General features: G+C 37.6%; 1 protein-coding gene across 2 annotated transcripts; it reads right to left on the bottom strand.

Annotated features, from left to right (window-relative positions):
- Positions 1 to 5,695: 5,695 nt before the first annotated feature.
- On the bottom strand, positions 5,696 to 15,232 carry LOC105496516 (defensin beta 125). Of its 2 annotated transcripts, none has more exons than XR_011614336.1 (2): positions 15,117 to 15,232; positions 5,696 to 6,791 (listed from the first exon to the last, which is right to left on the bottom strand). XR_011614336.1 is itself a non-coding variant. In XM_071080915.1 (2 exons), exons 1-2 carry the CDS (start codon positions 14,764 to 14,766, stop codon positions 6,379 to 6,381), a joined length of 471 nt encoding a protein of 156 aa, XP_070937016.1. In that variant the 3' UTR covers positions 5,696 to 6,378. The 2 variants fall into 2 exon arrangements, 1 of the variants encoding a protein (XP_070937016.1); XM_071080915.1 differs by lacking the exon at positions 15,117 to 15,232 and adding an exon at positions 14,709 to 14,766.
- Positions 15,233 to 15,466: the final 234 nt, after the last annotated feature.

Genomic DNA, 15,466 nt, shown 5'->3' with positions numbered 1-15,466 from the left:
ACACCATTGATAAAATAAAAAAAACAACCCAGAGAAAGGGGGAAATATATGTTACATGTCTAACTTATCAAATTATATACCTAATACAGGCAGCATAGATAAAGAGGTAGAGAATTTCAGACTTGAGCTGGAAACTATATAAGAATGTAGCAAAATGCAAATACTAAACACACACACAACACACACATACACACAACATATAAAGTCAGTAATTTGGAGGTCAGTCCCATATAGGGAAGTGATAGATTACTGAGCCTACAGGAGATCCTAAAGGGCAATGATATAAATGAAGTAGAAGTTATGCCACAAAGCCCACATTCATGGAAAAGGAAAATCCAGGAATCATAGAAAAACAGTATGATCACAGCAGTAGAAGAATCATCATCAGTTTATACCAGATAGTGTTTGAAGCTTCTGTTCATTCTAGGAGTATGAACAGTTTAAAAATAAAATTTATAGTGGGACTATTAGGCCATGAGTTTTTCAAACCTCTTTGAATTTTGGAAAATGTGTTTTCATTATCTGAAGTGAATGTTTTCATTATCTGAAGTGAAATAACTCAGAAAGTCAAATACTACATGTTCTCACAAGTGGAAACTAAGTATACACATGGACATAAGGAGTGGGTAATAGACACTGGAAACTTGGAAGGGTAGAAGGGGGCTAAGAAATGAGAAATTACTTAATGGGTACAATGTACACTATTTGGGTGATGGCTAAACTAAAAGCCCAGACTTCACCGCTATGTAACATATGCATGTAAGAAAACAACACCTGTACCTTCTAAATCAATCTATAAAAGTATACATATTATACAATTACGTGTGTGTATGTATATGTGTGTGTGTGTATATATATATGTATATATAAAACCAGTGCAAAGTGAGAGTAGATACCCTCTTCTGAGAGTCAACTGTTAAGTTATTCTATTCATTTTATCTTTGACTTATGGTAACTTTCTCATTCATGAGGAATAATCCTAACCACAGTCTTCAGGAGACAGAGACCAAGCAATTCTGAATGACTATAAAGCGAATAGCTCATGTCAAAGATGATTTCTTTGATTTAAAACACATTTGCAGGACAGATTTTGAAACTGTACTCACTTGTTTATTTTCTCTTTTATAATTTCCCTTTTCTTTTGTAGGTTGGCAATCAAAACCAACATCTAGACAGCACCAACGCTGATGCTTGATGAAGTGGTTAAGAGCATTCCTGGGCCGGGCGCGGTGGCTCACGCCTGTAATCCCAGAATTTTGGGAGGCCGAGGCGGGCGGATCACAAGGTCAGGAGATCGAGACCATCCTGGCTAACACGGTGAAATCCCGTCTCTACTTTAAAAAATACAAAAATATCAGCGTGGCGTGGCGGTGTGCGCCTGTAGTCCCAGCTGCTGGTGAGGCTGAGGCAAGAGAATGGCGTGAACCCGGGAGGCGGAGCTTGCAGTGAGCCGAGATCGCGCCACTGCACTGCCGCCTGGGAGACAGAGTGAGACTCCGTCTCAAAAAAAAAAAAAAAGCATTCCTAAAAGTCACACATATACTAATTGCAAATTGCAAAGCTCTCTTCCAATTAGAAGGAACAAAAAGTCTATGCTCGGCATAAAAATAAAGTGTGTATTTTCCCAATACAATTTAAAATTAGGAAATAAACTATTTCATCTTAAATTTTAATCATAAAAAGACAATTAATAGCATATTACAAATATTGACATGTAACAACTAAATACCAAATACATCCAATGGAATATGAATGCATGACAATTTGCTAATCACAATAATTCATTTAATAAATACACAAAGAAGCTCTTTTTTAGCAATTGGGAATATTATATCTTTTTTTCTTTTTAAACCTTTAGTTTTTATTCAACCTTCTCTACAAAATTTGATCCTAATGTACTATATTTCTGTGTTTGCAAGTCTTTTATTAATCTTTCTATCACATTTCTCTATGACAAAACATAGACATACATTGTAGCTTATTATTGTGAAATCTCTTTGAATATAAGACTCTAATGTTTACACAGTTCTTTTAACCTCTTCCAAGTTATATGCTAACAATTTCATAGTAGGCTATTATTAAAGTTTATCTTTAAGGATCTATTTAATATTAACCATCAACTTGATTGACACCCCCATCATTGCTTTTGTAAATAAAAAAAATTTAAAACACTTTTATTTCCAAAGGATTTGTTATGCAAAGTCTATGATTATTCACTTTCTGAATATCAGCACAAGTATTTCAATTGTCCACTGGAGGTTTGTTCACTCAGGGCAATCCATGATTGTCCGATAAAGGGTGAGTGAGAGGTAAGTTTTCTTTTCAGAGTGGGAGAAGGAAAATTGAGAACCTGGAGTTATAAAAGAAGAGCCTGTTAAGAATGCTCCAAAACATCGTAAGAAATTTGGAAGTTGAGGGTCTGAAATTTTATTCCTTTAAACTATCAATATGTATAGCTTGAAAAATCTTTTTGTAACCAGTATTGCAGTTTGAAGACTACTGTTTTATATTCTATAACCTTCTCATATATATTAAGATAACTGCCTGAATAATTTGTTCGCAAACTTTTATTGAGGATTTCCCATGTGTGACGCACTGTTCTTGCAGTTTGGATCACAGATGTCAACAAGACCAAGAGATGAGGAGTATATGTACATTATAGCAGGGGTGTTAGGCCATAAGTTAGTAAAAAAAAAAATCAGAAAGTAAATACTCAATATGATTTCAGAGTTCAAATGATGGGAAGAAAATAATACAAAGTAGAATGGGAGGTGCTCTGCATGGTCAAAGAGTATGTTTCAAGAAATGACAGTTGAGGCAGAAATATGGAAAAAGAGCACCCTAGACTGTTTCTGTGAAAAGCCAATGTATGACCTATGTGATGAGGTATAGCCATGAAAAATGGAAAAAGCGCTTGTTAGACAGAAGTACACTGAAGTGAGGGTGGATCAACTTGTCCCAATTTACTCTGGATTTCCTTCATTTTAGCTCTCTAATTCCCATGTTCTGGGAAGCCCCTCTGTCCCAATCAAATCTGAATGATGGACACCCTAACTGGTGGTCTAAGACCTATTAGAATATGAGGTCTACTGAAAGGTCAGTGGTCTGATGGTCAACATCCAAACTACAGCCATAGTCACTGGCAGCTTGGCTTGGATCACATAAAAAATAATTAGTGGAATAAATCTTTTTGATTTTGAGACATTCTGGCGTCTGATATTGTGGCTTTCAGTAGCACCCAAGCATCAGCCCAATTTATTAATAACTAATCAGTTCTTTTACATTTCCTGAGGAGTGTTTTACTTCCAATTATGTGGTCGATTTTAGAATAAGTGTAATGTGGCACTGAGAAGAATGTATATTCTGTTGATTTGGAGTGGAGAGTTCTGTAGATGTCTATTAGGTCCACTTGATCTAGAGCTGAGTTCAATTCCTGGATATCCTTGTTAATTTTGCCTCATTGATCTGTCTAATATTGGCAGTGAGTGTTAAAATCTCCCACTATTATTGTGTGGGAGTCTAAGTCTCTTTGTAGGCCTCTAAGAACTTGTTTTATGAATCTGAGTCCTCCTGTATTGGGTGCACATATATTAGGATAGTTAGCTCTTCTTGTTGAATTGATCACTTTACCATTATGTAATGCCCTTCTTTGTCTTTTTTGATCTTTGGTGGTTTAAAGTCTGTTTTGACAGAGACTGGGATTGCAACCCCTGCTATTTTGTGCTTTCTATCTGCTTGGTAAATTTTCCTCCATTCCTTTATTTTGAGCCTATGTGTGTCTTTGCACGTGCAGTGAGTCTCCTGAATACAGCACACCGATGGGTCTTGACTCTATCCAATTTGCAGTCGGTGTCTTTTAATTGGGGCATTTAGCCCATTTACATTTAAGGTTAACAGTGTCATGTGTGAATTTACTCATATTTAATAAATGGTGCTGAGAAAACTGGCTAGCTATATGCAGAAAACTGAAACTGGACCCCTTCTTTACACCTTATACAAAAATTAACTCAAGATGGATTAAAGACTTAAATGTAATACCCAAAACCATAAAAACCCTAGAAGAAAACCTAGACAATACCATTGAGGACATAGGCATGGGCAAAGACTTTATGACGAAAATGCCAAAAGCAATTGCAACAAAAGCCAAAATTGTCAAATGGAATCTAATTAAATGAAAGAGCTTCTGCACAGCAAAAGAAACTATCATGAGTGAACATGCAGCCTGCAGAATGGGAGGAATGTTTTGCAATCTACCCAGCTACCAAAGGTCTGATATCCAGAATCTACAAGGAGCTTAAACAAATTTACAAGAAAAAAAAAAAAATCAAAAAGTGGGTGAAGGATATGAACAGACACTTCTCAAAAGAAGATATTTATGCAGTCAACAAACATATGAAAGAAAGCTCAACATCACTGTTCATTAGAGAAATGCAAATCAAAACCACAATGAGATACTATCTCATGCCAGTCAGAATGGCGATTATTAAAAAGTCAAGAAACAATAGATGCTGGCAAGGCTGTGGAGAAATAAGAATGCTTTTACACTGTTGATAGGAATGTAAATTAGTTCAACCATTGTGGAAGACAGTGTGGCAGTTCCTCAAGGATCTAGAACCAGAAATACCATTTGACCCATCTATCCCCTTACTGGGCATATATCCAAAGGAATACAAATCATTCTATTACAAAGACACATGCACACGCATGTTTACTGCAGCACTATTTACAATAGCAAAGATATGGAACCAACCCAAATGCCCATCAATGATAGACTGGATTAAAAAAATGTGGTACATATACACCATGGAATACTATGCAGTCATAAAAAGGAATGAGATCATGCTCTTTGCAGGGACATGGATGAAGCGCGAAGCCATCATCTTCAGCAAACTAACACAGGAACAGAAAACCAAACACCACGTGTTCTTGCTCATAAGTGGGAACTGAAGAATGAGAACACATGGAGGGGAATATGACACATGGGGGCCAGTCAGGGTGTGTGGGGAAGGGTAGGCAGAACATTAAGACAAATAGCTAATGCATGTGGGACTTAAAACCTAGATGATGGGCTGATGGGTGCAGCAAACCACCATGGCACATGTATACCTATGTAACAAACCTACATGTTCTGCACTTCTATCCCGGAACTTAAAGTTAAAAAATAATAATAATAGTCAGCTGGGCACAGTATCTCATGCCTGTAATCCCAGCATTTTGGGAGGTCAAGGCGGGTGGATCACGAGGTCAGGAGATCGAGACCATCCTGGCTAACATGATGAAAACCCATGTCTACTAAAAATAACAAAAAATTAGCCAGGCGTGGTGGTGGGTGCCTGTAGTCCCAGTTACTCAGGAGACTAAGGCAGGAGAATGGCGTGAACCCAGGAGGCAGAGCTTGCAGTGAACTGAGATCGTGCCACTGCACTCCAGCTTGGGCGACAGAGCAAGACTGTGTCTCAAAAAAAAAACCCTAATCAACTTTATAGTTAATAACCGCTTCTCTGTAGTATCATAGAAAACACTTACTGACCCATCTGTTGCCATACAAACAGCAGTCACATGCGTACAGCCATACGAAGCATAGAAACACTGCACACAACTAACATGGACAAAACAGAGACCTGAGGAGGCATGTTATGAGGCTGCCATAGTTGGAAGTTGGACTTCTAAGCGGAAAGAAGATTGGAAAGATAAGTAGAATTTGAGATGCAGCTTTTAATTTAATATGATGTACTCTCAAGGCAAGTCCCACTTTTATCTCTATCCAGTGAGATCAGTGCTTGTGCTGAATGAAAGAATTAGCTTCTAACTAACTAACTGTTAGTTACCAGCTAGAACCTTAAACAAAATTTGACGTCATGACACACAGAAGTATTGTAAGTTCTTACAATAAAAGGTGGAGGGTAGAGAAGGGAACAGTTGTCTGGAACCTTCTTTCTATATGCTTTTATATGTTCTCCTATATATGATAGCAGTGGGCCAGGCACTGTTAAAGTAAAAATTCTTGTCTTAGACATAATAGGAAGCTCCAAACAATGGTCTTCGTTTTTGTTTTTGGCATGGAAAAATACATAGACATACAAATGTTCACTTAAGACAAAAATTAGCTCACATATTTTAGTACATCAGAGGAAGACAGATAAAGACTTTAAGTCCAATTAAGAGAATCCTTGTATCTTCTATACATTTCTGTCTACATGTTTCTAATTGCAAGGCAACTGTCTTGGCTGTTGTCTTAGTAGTAGAAATTATGTCCATCCCCATGCTCATCCAATCCCTGATGGAATTTTCCAGGTGAAATTGGATTGGTAGAATCAGCTCTTTGGATAGTATTTCCAGCAGTATTTCTAGTTGTTCCATACCAGAAGTAAATGTTAATTAATTATGAGTAAGAGCCATCTGAGAAGGTGGTGGCATAGTAGTCTTGGAAGTAGTGGTCTTGGATGATGGCATAGTAGTCTTGGAAGTAGTGGTCTCGGATGGTGGCATAGTAGTCTCGGGAGTATTGGTCTTGGGGGTCATGGTTTCTCTACGTATGTCAAATGTTACCAGATCACTCAACTTAGATACTGGGGAACCAGTAAAAGAGCCCATATCACTATAATCAAATGTTATATCCTCTAGGTGAATCACATGAAATGGTGGTCGTCGAGTGTATTCATATGATATTATTATAGAAATGCAGCATGATAGCTTGTTCCTACAAAGAAGTATGTACCTTTCAGTATCTAAACATCGTCTTCTGCAATATCCTATATTATTCTTCCAACATTTTTGGGGTTCAAAGCTACCTGTAGAGAATAAAATATAGGTCAAATTTTTAACTCTGGCATCAACACAACTTTTCATTCATTCAAAAGTTTATACTGACTGACATCTAGACTAATATTATGTCAAATACAAAAAGCCATTGAAAGAGACAAACAGGACAACAAAAAGTGTATATTAAAATTGTGCCATGTGCCATTAAAGAAGTTATGTGGAGAAAAGGAGGAAGGTAGAAAAAGAGAGACAGGGACAGAGAGACAGAGAGCATACTTAGACTGATACGAAACCTGGATAGAAAGGATGAAAATGAAAGCCCAGGACCAAACGGATTCACAGCTGAATTCTACTAGATATACAAAGAAGAACTGGTATCATTCCTACTGAAACTATTCCCCCAAAATTGAGAAGGCAGGACTCCACCTTAACTTATTCTATGAGGCCAGCATCATCCTGAGACCAAAATCTAGCAGAGACACGAGAAAAAAATTTCAGGCCAGTATCCTTGATGAACGTCAGTGCAAAAATCCTGAACAAAATAGTAGCAAACTGAATCCAGCAGCACATCAAAAAGCTTACCCACTACGATAAAGTAGCCTTTATCCTTGGGAAGCAAGGTTGGTTTGACATATGCAAATCAATAAATGTGATGCTTACGGATAGCATTTAAAGTACAGAAATTGATAAACCATGGTGGGTTGAAATAATATGAGAAAAAAAGAGGAATAGAATTAAATTCTAGTGAGTTTCAATATTAAGAGATCAGACAAGATAAGAGATCAGATAAGAGGAAACGACTTAAAAGGACCAATAAGATAAGTCAGATCAGAACGGGAGAATAAGACACTAGAGTCTTAAAGCAGACCCCCAGCAAAGCAGAGCTCCAGCAAAGATTTGAATATAATAGTTTAGTTGAGAGAAAATTCCTCCCTCAAAAAAATCAGTGGAGAAATGTAGAAATCAGGAAAGCAAGAAATCCAATAAAAGGTGAGTTATAACCTGTTATTATCATGAGATCATCTATCAACTGCTGGCCAGCAACATGGCTGTGTTCTGTTTGCTCAGAGGACAATCCCACAGGGAAGCCCAGCAGCCAGGCTACAAATAAGCCTCAGACTCATGAATGAGCCTGGGGGACATGTTACATTCCGTTAAGTGAAATAGACACAAAAAAATAAATGCCACGTGTTCTCATTCATAAGTAGGAGCTAAAAAAGTTGAGTTCATAGAAGTAGACTGTAGAATAGTGATTACTAGAGGCTGGGAAGGGAATTGAGGATAGAGAGAGGTTGGTTAACAGATAGAAAATTACACCTAGATAGGAGGAAAAGGTTCCAGTGTCCTATAGCAGAGGTCCCCAACCCCCAGGCAGCCAATGGGTACTGGTCCATGGCCTGTTAGGAACCAGGCCGCACAGCAAAAGGTGAACAGCAGATATGTGAGCATCACCGCCTGAGCTCCACCTCTTGTCAGATCAGCCAAGGCATTAGATTCTCATAACAGCATGAACCCTATTGTGAACTGTGTGCATGTGAGGGATCTAGGATGTGTGTTCCTTGTGAGACTCTAACTAATGCCTGATGACCTGAGGTGGAACAGTTTTATCCTGAAACCATCCCCACCACCATCTTCACCCCGTTGGAAAAACTGTCTTCCATGAAACTGGTCCCTGGTGCCAAAAGGGGTCTGCTGTTCTATAGCACTGTAGGGTGACGGTAGGTAACAATATTTATTGTATATTTTCAAATAACTAGAAGAGAGGATTCTGAATATTCCCAACATAAAAAAATGACAAATGTTTGAGGTGATAGATATGCTAATTACCTTGATTTGATCATTACACATGGTACACATATATCAAAATATCACTCTGCATCTTCTAAGTATGAACAATTATTACATGTCAACTAAAAGTAAAAGCAAAAATAGCATTTAGTTTTTATTTTTAAAAAAAGACCAAACAACTTAAAAAAATGTTTAATTGGGCATCAGGTCCCAATGGTGCAGTGTTACAGAAAAACCTTGAAGAACTAAAATCATTTGTTTTCTTCCCATAATAGCCTTGAACTGCAAATAAGGGAATTACCACAGGAAAAAAAAATATTACCAAGCCCCAAAGTTATTCTACATGAGGCTCAAAGGACCTGGACTATTTATCCAGCTTCCCCCATAGTTAATAGATGATCCCGGAGACAGCTGATAATTTTCTGGCATTTCTGGATTGCCATATACAGGGGTATTTCACAAGCAGTTGTTGAAAGACTGGGAGATACTGACAGTTGCAGGTTGGGCTGATATGCATGAAAACAGAAAATGCATAAAGGTTATAGGGAAAGTTGTATCTGATGCGACTACATTAAGCAGGAGAGGAGACTGTTTCTTAAAGAACAGAGTGGTCATTTTCTGGTCAAATACTGCTGAGAGGTTAAAAAAAAAGATGAAGGCAGGAAAGTGTCCATGCTTTTAGTAGTATGAAGGTCACTTCATACTGAGGAGAGCAGCTTCCGAGTGGTGTGAGAAAAGAAACTAAATTGCAGTTGGTCAAAATGTGAATGAGAGAGAAGTGAATGCAGGATCTGTAAATGAAACTCTTAAGAAGTTTAGCTCCAGGCCGGGCGCAGTGGCTCAAGCCTGTAATCCCAGCACTTTGGGAGGCTGAGACCGGCGGATCATGAGGTCAGGAGATTGAGACCATCCTGGCTAACACGGTGAAACCCCGTCTCTACTAAAAAATACAAAAAACTAGCCAGGCGAGGTTGCGGGTGCCTGTAGTCCCAGCTACTCGGGAGGCTGAGGCAGGAGAATGGCGTAAACCCGAGAGGCAGAGCTTGCAGTGAGCTGAGATCCGGCCACTGCACTCCAGCCTGGGTGACAGAGCGAGACTCCATCTCAAAAAAAAAAAAAAAAGAAGAAGAAGTTTAGCTCCAAAGGAAAACAGAGAAATAAATAACTTGTTAGAGGGCAATGTAAGGTTAAGGGAGGCCTTTCAGGTTTGTTTTGAAGAATGAAATGGTGTTTGCAAGCAATGAGGAAAGAAACAAGCAGGCTGGGTGTGGTGGTTCACACATGTAAACCCAGCACTTCAGGAGACCGAGGCGGGCAGATCACCTGAGTTCAGGAGTTCGAGACCAGACTGGCCATGGTGAAACCCTGTTTCTACTAAAAATACAAAATTAGCTGGATGTGGTGTCACGTGCCTGTGATCCCAGATACTCTGGAGGCTGAGGCAGGAGAATCACTTGAACCAGGGAGTCGGAGGTTGCAGTGAGCCAAGATCGGGCCACTGCGATCCAACCTGGTGACAGAGCAAGACTCTGTCTCAAAAAAAGAAAGAAAAAGAGGGAAGGTTCATTTATAAGAGAAATGCAGTAGGATTTCCAAGCAGTGTGACTACTCATTTGAGGGGTGAAGATATAAATCTAAAGGGAAACTAGTGTGCTGCATTGTATGTTCATTTATCAAGCAGTAAACTGCCTGATCATCTTTCTCAAGACAATTGCCCAAGGAGTACCTAGATAAGTATATTCTAGGCAGAGGAAGCAGCTAGAGATAAGGCTCTATGGAGGAGGAAGCCTGGTATATGTACAGAAGAGCAAGTAATTTTCTAAACAACTTTGCTTGAATTTAATGTGATAATATATATAAAGCATATATAGATGTATGTATGTATATATGTGTTAGGCTCACAATAACTTGGTTCATATTTTATCCTCTGGGAAATATTGGCTCTAGTCCAACTTCACTGATTATTTATTTTACCTTCGCTCTTCTAGAGTCATTTATTCTATCTTTGTTATTTTACTGGCTCCATTTTACTTTGTACTTCGTGGAATTTTCTGTAAGTTTCAAGTCTAGACCTTCCACTTATTTTGTGCCAGACAAACTCTAACCTTGCTTCTTCATTCCTCACATCTACAAAGATTTATATCTTAATTTTTTTTCTCCAGCATTATCTGTACTTGAAATATGTCATCTTGGCTATCTTCTTCCCCTTTGTCTTTGAATCGCCTTGTTCTGTCAATTATTCTTCAAAATTGTTTCTCACTTATATTCCTTCCTACTGCTTTTATGTTATCCCCTCCATTATTAAATTAGGCTATAATCACACAGTCATCAAAATTTTGGGCCCCTTCTATGGTGCAGGCACCATCCTGGGCCCTTGAGGTACATCTGTGAACTAAACAGACAAAAATCACATGGAGCTGACTTTCTAGCAGAGGGAGATAGACAATAAAAAGCAAGTGCACTCCCTGCTAGACCGTATGGTTTACAGACTTAAATCTAAGACCTGAAACTATGAAACTACCTGAAGAAAACATTAGGGAAACACTTCAGGACATTGGTCTTGGCAAAGGTTTCTTGGGTAAGACCGCAAAAGCACAGGCAACCAAAGCAAAAATAGACAATTAGGATTACATCAAACTAAAAAGCTTGGGCACAGCAAAGGAAATAATCAACAAAGTGAAGATATAGCCCACAGAGTGGGAGAAAATATTTGCAAACTATCCGTCTGACGAGGAATTAACAACCAAAAATATATTAATATAAGGAACTCAAACAACTCCATAGCGAACAAAAACAAAAACAAATAATCTGATTTTAGAATGAGTAAAAGATTTGAGTAGACATTTCTCAACAGAAGATATACAAATGGCCAACAGGTATACATGAAAATATGGTAAAAACATGGTAAGGATGGTAATTTATATATGTATATTTTACCTCAATAAAAAACAAAGTACATTATTTTGTAGATGAAAAGGTGATAAATGGTTTGCAGAAAGAAGGGAGAATAGATGTAAGGGTAATAGAAGATTCATAAACAGGAGTTGCACAGGCCTGTGTAACAAGGTGATGATTAAACAGCTTGAAGGAGGTAAAGGAATTAGTCACACCAGCAAGTGCATTCTAGGCAGAGGAAACAAACAGAGCTCTATGGGTTGTGTAAGTCTGCTATGTTTGGGGAAGAGCACTGGGGCCTGTGTGGCTGTAGTGGAGTGAACAAGGACTATAATAGTAGGAGATGAGGTGAGAGAGGTCATAAGGGCCAGATCCTGCAGGGCCAGGTGAGCCATTGTATGGACTCTGGTTACTGCTCTGAGTATAGAGGGGGCCATAGCAGAGTTTTGAGCAAAAGTACATGATCTGACTTCCAGTGTAAGCGGATTATGCATTATGTGTACTTCACAAGAGGGTGGAAGGGAAGAGCAGAAGGACAGAGATCCTGAGGAAGCTATGGCAGTAACACAGGTGAGAGATGATGGTGACTAGAATCAGAGTGGCAGCAATGGAGGTGATGAGAATAATTGCATTCTGGATATAATTTGCAGGCAGATGTAATAGACTTCCTAATAGATATGAATGTCATAGGATATAGAAAAATCAAAGATAATTCCAAGAATTTGGTTTAAGCAGTAGAATGATGGCAATTGAGAATAATTCATAATTTTTTTTCTAGAGTGACAATAGTCATTTTATTCAAAGAACTTCAGTCTGGAACTATTATGTTGTTAGGGCATGTGATCTTCATCAAGCTGTATCTCAAAATTCTAAAATTAGAAATATGACTAGCAATTGCATGTTTCTAAGCAGGGGAGCCATCTAGCCAAAACATTATCCCATGTGTGGAATTCTTACCACACATACCAGATATAAAATCAGCTAGCAACAACTTAAAATATATCTACTGATAGCAGTCCACTGATAGCTTGGCTTGGTAAAAAGTTGCTTCACAAGCCATCAGGGGCTATCTCACTTGAAAACACATAATATAAAGCCCAGAGAGACTAAATAGTTAAATTTCAAAACCAAACCTATAAGAGAACACAAAAATGAAAATCTCTAAATCAAAAGAAATGAAAACGAACTCTCCAAAATAAAAGAGAAAAAGAAGCATAGACAATTTGTAGAAAAGTTAAATATACATTAAGCATGTATTTGGAGTTTGACTTCCCCATTACTCACAGACATAAATAAAAATTAACTAAATATAATCTTTCATTTTTAGGACTTGGCAAGTATTCAAAAATTGATAATACATGAAGCAGACAGAAAAAACTACATCTCCAAGAATTTTATGCTGAATGATTTATGTATAAGAAATGTTATGCTAGCCATCCTTGTCTATAAAATGTAAATGTACTTATTTATGCAAAAAAAATTTGGCTAAGTAATTTAAACAGTATCCATTCTATAAAATTTTATGCAGTCATTGGAAATAGTTTTTGAAAAATATTTAGTAAGCGGGAAAATACTAATAGTTTAATAGAAAATTTATAAGTATGCTATACATTTTTATTCAAACAAGAAAACTGAGGAAGAAAAACTGATCAAAAATATTTTGTCTCTTTTAACTTCTTTACAATTTTTTTTACCTCTTTACAATTTCAAAATTTCCAAATTTTCAACAAATACAGCAGTTTATAATCAGAAGTGAAAGTAGATATTAATTCTGTAACTCATATTACATCAACATGTGAATCAAGACATAACAGATCATAGGCACAGTTTTAACCATTTAATAGACATGAATAGCATCTTTCTAGGCAACATGTAACACCTCCAAATTTAACAAAAGCCAAATTTCTTAGTATATAAAGATAAGAAAGTTTAGAAATCTAATGGACTGGATGTTCAAACTCATTTATAACTGAAGTGTCATGAATTCAAACATCAGGACATCATTTTCATATATTAGACTGTAAAACCTGGAAGAATGTAGTAGAAAAAACAAAAAGGACTGATGAGCGTATGGGAAGCTGACACTCTTGCAGCTGGTGATAGGAGAGAAGAGTAGTTCAGCTTTTCTGGTAGGTGATTTGTGTGTGTATGTGTGTGTGTGTGTCCATGTGTCCAGTCATAAATGGAAAGACATACATTTGCTTACAAATTTTTCTTGCTGAATTGTTTTTGATAATTAAAGACCTATTTTTCATCAGTAGCAGAGTAATTAATGTGAGGAAATTCATCTGCTCCTCCTCAAAGTTTTACTTATTGATTAAAAATAATGAACTAGGTTTATGTATGGATAAGATGTGTCTAATATATTGCTAGTACATTGCAGAACAATTCACATGGTGCATTTGCAATTGCATTTTTAAAAAATCTAAAAACTATACACAGGCAAATAAGTATATTTGTATTTGCTAGGATATATAAGACATTGGTAACATTGATTGATTCTGAAGGGGAAGACTGAAGAACTGGTATTCTTGGACAGGCAAACCCTTTTCTTTTCCTTAAACCCTATAAATCTATCAATTTCTTGATACATAAGTCAATTGCAAGTATTATTTTTTAATAAAAAGTTAACAATTTTCAAAAGTAGCATTATTAAATAGTGGAAACAGACTGTTCCTATTCATCTAAAATTAGAAGCTCCCCATTGGTCATTAGTCTTTCTATCCTGTCTTCACTCCACTTATTTCCACTTCTACCCCAAACATATATATTGTCTCTTCCATATGATAGTGCTACAGAATCTACAAACTGTCAATGGACTTGTTCACCATATCTAAGAACACGAAAATGAGGGCCTCCCTCTGAAGGTACTCTCTGGGCAAAGAAGAATTCAAGATGGTAGGAGATCTAATAGGACACAACAATGAAATAGATACAACAGAATAATCAAAATAGAAGTGAAGTGAGGCTGAGCTAACATTGGATAGTTATGTAGAGAGACAGATAGGGTGGCTCAGAGCATTAAGGAAATTCTTGTCTTTGGAGAAATGCCTCAGAGGACATCCCAGCTTGCTAGATGTCCCTAACAGAAAGATTCTCAGAGACTAGGGGCATGGAGCTGCCAAAATAAGAGCATTTCTGCTGCTCTTTATTGGCCCAGATTTTTCCTGTAGATTCCCTCTCTTCCCATCATGATACCAGGGGAGCCCAAGGGCAACAACTCATCCTAGTTCCATCATCTCTGCTTTATAGGGTTCCATTACCTTTGGTCACCTGAGTTAGCAACCCACAGATAATGAAGGTCAGTATCAGGAGATTCATGGCTCCTGGGAGAGAGGAAGCTCTGTGTCCTGAGGAATACAGAACACTGCACAGCAAGGAATTTAAGTGATCACCTTTACTGTTCTATCATGGGTGATGAACCAGAGAAGGGGAAAATGCCATGCCACCCAGATCACCAGACCATTAATTTGCAACACTGAGTGTGCATGACACAATAACGTCTGCTTCTAGAAATTATTAAAGAAAGCTCAGGCCTTATGAGATACGCTATTATCCCATACAACTGTAAGGTCTGATGGAAAGAAACAGCCCCAAGAGAAAGTTTTGGTTAACTTTAGATGAGGTCAATTGCCTTTCTCCTCTGTCTGTATGCAGCACTTCATACATACCCAGTGACAGCAGAATGGTGTGTAAAGATATCACTTGTGGCAGTCCAATAGCTTACAACATCTGGTATTCACCTTTTCTTCTGAGTGATCACCCCAGTATGAATTCCTGTGAAACAAGAAAGACACTTTTTAACTAATAAGTTCATAAGATTCCATCAATTATGAGATAGAAGGAATTTGGAATAAAAATAGTGAAACAGGAAAAGAGGTTTTATTGGTGCTCTCCTTTTTCCCACTCCACTGTCCCATCAACTCTTTTCCCTCATTCAGAAATACAAATAAGAAATGAAATATTGAGAGAGAGGAAACATTTTTAAAGGAGAGGGAGAAAGAAAGAGAGAGAGGAGAGA

This window comes from Macaca nemestrina, chromosome 15 (assembly GCF_043159975.1).
Source record: "Macaca nemestrina isolate mMacNem1 chromosome 15, mMacNem.hap1, whole genome shotgun sequence".
Classification (NCBI taxonomy): Eukaryota; Metazoa; Chordata; class Mammalia; order Primates; family Cercopithecidae; genus Macaca; species Macaca nemestrina.
Note: the sequence above shows the minus strand (reverse complement) of the source record. Positions and strands in the feature narration are given on the sequence as shown.

Coding starts and splice junctions, on each gene's coding strand:
- LOC105496516 (XM_071080915.1), bottom strand. CDS start 14,766: ATGAATCTCCTGATACTGACCTTCATTATCTGTGGGTTGCTAACTCAG. Junction 6,792..14,708: donor GCTAACTCAGGTGACCAAAG/GTAATGGAACCC, acceptor TATTCTCTACAG/GTAGCTTTGAACCCCAAAAA.